At 38.5% G+C, this 6,000-nt stretch overlaps 1 protein-coding gene across 1 annotated transcript; it reads left to right on the top strand.

Moving 5' to 3' along the window:
* Positions 1-527: 527 nt before the first annotated feature.
* On the top strand, positions 528-2,245 carry kiss2 (kisspeptin 2). The gene is made up of 2 exons (XM_035996088.1): positions 528-760; positions 1,871-2,245. The coding sequence occupies exons 1-2, from the start codon at positions 658-660 to the stop codon at positions 2,113-2,115; spliced, it is 348 nt and encodes a 115-aa protein (XP_035851981.1). The 5' UTR covers positions 528-657; the 3' UTR covers positions 2,116-2,245.
* Positions 2,246-6,000: the final 3,755 nt, after the last annotated feature.

The following is a 6,000-nucleotide window of genomic DNA, read 5'->3' as shown; positions in this document are numbered from 1 at the left end:
AAATAAAATTGAATTGAATTGACTTGAATTCCTTAAACAACAAAACTACCTACGGGTACAAATAAAGTAACTTTATCTGACCCTGAACCTGAACTTGAACCCATACAATGTAAAGCCAGCAATGTGATGCTTACTTTGTACGTTGGGCCTCCCTCCCTGCAACACATTGCTGTATTACACGCATGGAAGTCTAGAATTAAAATAGAATAGAGTTAAAGCACAGTTTACTCAGCCCACCATCTTTGCATTACTGTAGCCAAACTGGAACCTGGATTGTGCAATTACGCGTCCTGATGTTCCAGCCCTGTTTCCATCACTTATTTGATTTTAAAATGTTCACGACTTTGCCATTTTTCAACATAACATATTATCTTGTACTGGATGAATGATCCCAGTAGCAAACTGGCATCATTTCCCAGAAATTATGATACATTTCAACACCACCAGCAGCGGACAGCGCTGCAATTTACAGCGCAGAGACGCAGGCGGCTGTGATTGGCTATCAGCTGCAAGAGCACAAGGTCACCTGGTGGAAATATAAAACAGGTCTGATAGGAGTGAACGTGTTAGTACCTGGTGAGGGAGGTAAAAGGAAGAACTTTAATCTGCACTGTTTGGACGAAGAGAGAGAGAGAGGATTTGTGTCTTCTGTCCAACATGAGACTCGTGGCTCTGGTTGTGGTGTGCGGGCTGATTGTTGGAGGGAGTGTGGGAGCAGCTCCGCCAGGATTCAACTCTGCACAGAGGACACATGCAATAGGTGGGCAACCTCATAAGATGAATTTGAACTAATAAATATACTATAACAATTTTATCGGATTTTATTTTTCATAGAAAGAGTGCATTTTACTTGACTGGTGGGAGGTTACTAGGTAGGATTTATTTACCTGAGTACTTGAATACAATTTTAGGTACTTGTGCCTTGCTTGAATATTTCCATTTTATGCTAATTTCTATATGTCAGTACTTTCCACTCTACTACATTTAGTTGACAGTTATAGTTTTTTTGCTGATTACTTTTCTTTAGAAAACATATATGTTCAACTTATGAAATCTAATTCCATTAACCCTACAGTCTATGAAACCGTTCAAATCAGCTCAACCTACAACAGTACAATTCTGCAGTAATAATCCAATAACATTATACATGTAATAATAATAATAATAATAAGACTCTAAAGTGGGACATTCTTCGCAATAAGTCATTTGTCTAATATTATTATCGTTCGTTAGACTTTCTTGAACGCAGGACTTTTGCTTTTTGTTTGAGGGGGGTTTACATTACAGTCAACATTTTTTTAAAGAAATCTCTGGTTCTGAAACAGCATTTAGGAATTCATGTTGGGTACCAAGATTTACAGAAAATGTCGTTAAACAGTTAACTGAATAAATAAAATATTATATTAACTTCTACTATATATGTGTGCGTGCATGTCTTAAATATGAATAGTAGAAGTGAATTTTGTTATTTAGTATAAATGACTTGAAATAGTGATAGTGCAGATGAGTTTTTCTGTGTTTTACTTGCTGTCTTTATCTCATATGTAGTGTTATGCATTGTACCTGTGTGAATATTACTCTGTATATTGCTTTCACGGGCTGACTGTAATAAGTCTTTTTTTTTTTTAGTTTGTTATTTTAAAACTGGCCTTGGGACAAGAGATGGAAATTAGCCTGTTAAGCTAACTCTGGCTCATTTACAGTTACTTTGCTGTTGATTAATAAGCACTGTTTCTGTCAAATAAACAAATGAATGAAATGTGTTTTATTGTCCTGATCCCAGCAGCAGGCTGCAGCTGCATGTATTCAGCTGCATGTATTCAGCTGATGTGTCCAGCTGTGAGCTGATGTTTGCTGCTGTTGTCCTCAGGATCAGTCCTCTCTGCACTCAGGAGAAGAACGGCAGGAGACTTGTTGGCGGAGGACGCCAACCCGTGTTTCTCCCTGAGAGAGAATGAAGACCAGCGGCAGCTCCTGTGCAACGACCGCAGGAGTAAATTCAACTTCAACCCGTTCGGCCTCCGCTTCGGGAAACGCTACAATGGCTACGTTTACAGGAGAGCCGTTAAAACAGCCAGGACAGATAAAGTTTCACCTCTTTCTCTCTTCTCGTGAGATTTGGAGGTGCCTACATGAAACAGATGTGTCTTCTACTGAGGACTTGTGTCCCATTGGTCCATTTGTGTTTAGAAAGGCCTTTTTCTTCAGATAAAAATGTTTCTGTGAATAAAACTTTTGTACCTACCTTTACTGTGAATTTCTTTTAAGAATTACGAGAGGTTAATAAAAGAAACGATCACAAAAAATACATTAAGATAAGGAAACCTAATGAATTAACATTTTGTAACATTTGTTTGCTCTTAGTCATCTCAGTATTTAGGAAATGCAATTGAAACAGTCCAGTCAGTGGACTTTTATGATGAAGGGGAAGACGTCTTAAATTACACAATAAAAGCACTCTATGGTGACCCAATTGTCATTTTCTGCAGTGGCTTTATCCAACCATATAAATGACACAACTGACGTACAGACGTCCTTCAGCAGCCAGATTTGTGGTGCATTATTGTGCAAATAAGCATCATATATGTTTGTATAAAGTAAATTAAAATAATCAAAATACAAAACTATTTAAAGGGTAACTTTTTTTCAACCTGGCCCCTATTTACCCATGTTTTTGTGTCTAAGTGACCGATGGTAACAACAATCTTTAAAATTGGTCTTGAAACGTTGAAATGGAAAGGATCCCTACGGAGGCCAACCTTTGTAAGGTCCTTTTTCTTTAACATTAAACTGAAAAATCGTATTGCTAAACACACGTCTCCATATAAATAAACAGTGATTTTTTCATCGAGAAACACACTTCATTCAAATTCGACAGAAACAAAATTAAACCAAAATCCAAATCACAAGCCGTCTTGCTGAGCACTCTCAGTCGGCGATGGTAAGAGCTCATCTTCGGGGTGGAGGATGTGCGACGGCTCAGATAAAACTCTGTGCTTGTCTGAGATTGGCTGAACGGAGAGGTTCTCAGCCCTTCTTCATCACCTTCATGGTAGACTGTACCAGACGAGCAAGTTTAGATTTTAGCTGAACAGAGAGTTTACCAAACCACACCGATAACTTTCTGATTGACACCAAACACCCCAAGTCTACGTAAAAAGTATTTGCTGTAAATGAGAGCACAAATAATCAACGCAAACTTTCCAACTGAACTGGTTATCGAGGTGAATACCAAGATGCCTGTAGGAATTGGTGGGGTTTTTTTGCTGTTAATGAATAATGGAGTATTATTTATTTTTATTTATTTGTTAATTTGACGAGGACAATGCACAGCTCCTTAGCAGTACCAGAGTTAGCTATAAGCTAATTTTTATCTGTAGTCCCGGACAATAACATCTCTGTCAAAAGGAAGGAGTATGATCCCCCACTGACCAAGGGTCCAGCACCTTCTCCTCAGTTTTCTTTACATTAATGATGAGGTGATTGCATCACACCACTGAACAAAAGTTTGGGGTAGACCAGGTACAGTTGGTACAGTTGAAACACCTTAATAAACGTGTGTGCACAAGCTTGAGCTGTAATTTTTGCTTCGGACACGCGTATTAGCATCCTCTTTGATCGTGGCAAATTTGAAGTACATGGGTTTCTCCAGTCCGAAGATCTCGGCAAAGTTGTTTTTCTAAGGTAAGTTTTTCACTTCATCACGTCCCTTCCACATTGAATAGCTTCTCATCCTCCAAGTTAACTTAGATTTTCATAAACCTTAATCTGTGCTCTATAACATATTGCATGACTTTGTATCATGCAAGTCATTGTAAAATCTAGAGAAATGTTCGAGGTAGTCAGCGGTGTACAGTTGAGACACAATGTATCAAAGAGTTGGCACTGCAGAGAGAGGGGGGGGTCCTTGTTACCATGGCTTTGGCAGGAAATGCCCCACATTAGGAGTTTGCGGTCCATCAGGAACTCACGCCATAAAAACAGTTTCTTCCATTCTGCAGTCAACCTCGTTAACAAGGCCCCGGACCCCCACTGACATTGACTCTCACCCCCCCCCCCCCCCCAACCCTAAACCCTACACTTTGCACTAACCTTCATCCTGGACTATATATCTGTCCATTGCACACAGTGCTTCATCTACTTAAAGAGCTATTTTCAATAATTTGTTTCCATTTTTGTAGTTATTGTTTATTCTTTTAAATGTATAATGTGTTTGTTTGTGTATGTATGCAATCACCAAGGCAAATTCCACGTAGGGTAACTACTGTGGCAATAAATTCCTTTCTGATTCTGATGGATGTCATTGATTATTAATATTTTAGTAGACAAGTAAAGGAAATGTCATATGAAAAATCACTTCTTTTCACTGTACCTGGTCTACCTCTACCTCGGAAAAAATATATAGAGGGGTCTGTGTACTGATACAACAGGCTGAGGATGGCAGTGTCATCAGAGAATTTAAAAACAAAATTTCCTAAGTGGCTGTGGGTGCAATTATTTGTGTACAAAGTAAAATGGACCGCTGACACATCCCTGAGGTGCACCTGTACTTTGGTAGATTTGGAGTCAGAGAGCGTGTTGTTAACCCTGACATTCTGGGTTTGTTCAAAAGGAATAAAACTTTACATTCATCCGATTCATTTTCTTGATCAGCAGCCGAGGCTGCAACGTATTAAAAGCAGAACTAAAATAATTTGAAAAAAAGCGGAGAATAGGCCTCAAGGACCTCAAGGTGCTTAAGAACAAGGTGAGTGCTATTGATTGCATCATCTGTACCCGTCCCTGCCTATAAGCAAATTATAGTGGATCCAAATAAGAATTTCTCTCTACTTTCAATGACGACATGTTTTTTTCAAAGCATTTCATGACAACTGACATTAAAGCCACCGGTCTATAATCATTTTCTGTAGGACAGGAGTTCTTTGGAATAGGATTTTTTCCAGACGGAAGGTACTGTGTGTAAATCGACCGACTGCTGGAAAACAGGGCCCCAGGCTGGAGGGAGCTCTTCAGCAAAGGTCTTTAAAAGAAGAGCTGAGATACCATCAGGGCCTGTAGATTTCCTTTTGCATACATGGCTGAATGTATGCAACGTATGTAGGTGTGAATTTTAAGAGGGTCAACTACTAACCTATAGGGATCAGTAGTTGTAATGCTAAAAGTTAAATTAAATGGAGTCTTGTTAGTTTGGCGATGTTGATTTCGGAGCAGTTTCATGTTAAAAAGGATTTTACTCTTTAACTAAAAAGGTCTCTATCTGAAGGGATCCTTTCTATAATGTTGTCAGACACTTAGAATAATAATCTGAGCCTGTCGGCAGCAAAAACATAACTTTTAGTGGACGGAAAGTGTCGATTTGCTCTTTGATTACACTGCAGCCCGGTTTGCGGCTGACAGCGTTCTCGCTCAATACTGCTGAACCAATTTCAAAGATTTTTGTTCCCATTAGTGACTTAGATACCAGTGCATGGGAAAATAGGGTGAACCCCCCCTCCCCCCCCAAAAAAAATAAAAATAAATTACCCTTCAACTACAACTGACATTAGTAGTGAAATAAGTGAAAACGCAAAATAACAGGTAACTCACCAAGGGGCCTCACCAAACAACTCTTCATAATATATAGGCTACACCTTTTGTTTTTGGGTGCTTTTAAGAAACGTATGTATAAGTATAATTCTATTAAACAGAAAATATATTAGGGAGAGATGTAGAAAATAATATAATATAAATGCTCCGGTTATCCGTCCAAAACCTACTTGATTACAGAAAAATCACAAAATAAATGCAGAACTGCTTCAGGCTCCATATCACAAAATGTATGTACGTATTAATATCAGTACATTTTCAAACATTGATTCTTCTCCTCACAGGTTGCATCATTAACAAAAGGTGACACTATTTGAGTAATTTTAGAAAAATCAAAACACATATAAACACTACCCTTTATCAGGTTCAAATTTATTAAGTTACACACAACACAAGGTCAGACAGTAACAACTG

The sequence above is a fragment of the Sander lucioperca genome, chromosome 20 (assembly GCF_008315115.2).
Source record: "Sander lucioperca isolate FBNREF2018 chromosome 20, SLUC_FBN_1.2, whole genome shotgun sequence".
In the NCBI taxonomy this organism is placed as follows: Eukaryota; Metazoa; Chordata; class Actinopteri; order Perciformes; family Percidae; genus Sander; species Sander lucioperca.
Note: the sequence above shows the minus strand (reverse complement) of the source record. Positions and strands in the feature narration are given on the sequence as shown.

What these genes read in the sequence shown, in the direction of transcription:
- kiss2 (XM_035996088.1), top strand. Translation starts at nt 658, where the DNA reads ATGAGACTCGTGGCTCTGGTTGTGGTGTGCGGGCTGATTGTTGGAGGG. An exon ending in ACAGAGGACACATGCAATAG is followed by an intron (nt 761 to 1,870) that starts GTGGGCAACCTC and finishes TGTTGTCCTCAG; the next exon opens with GATCAGTCCTCTCTGCACTC.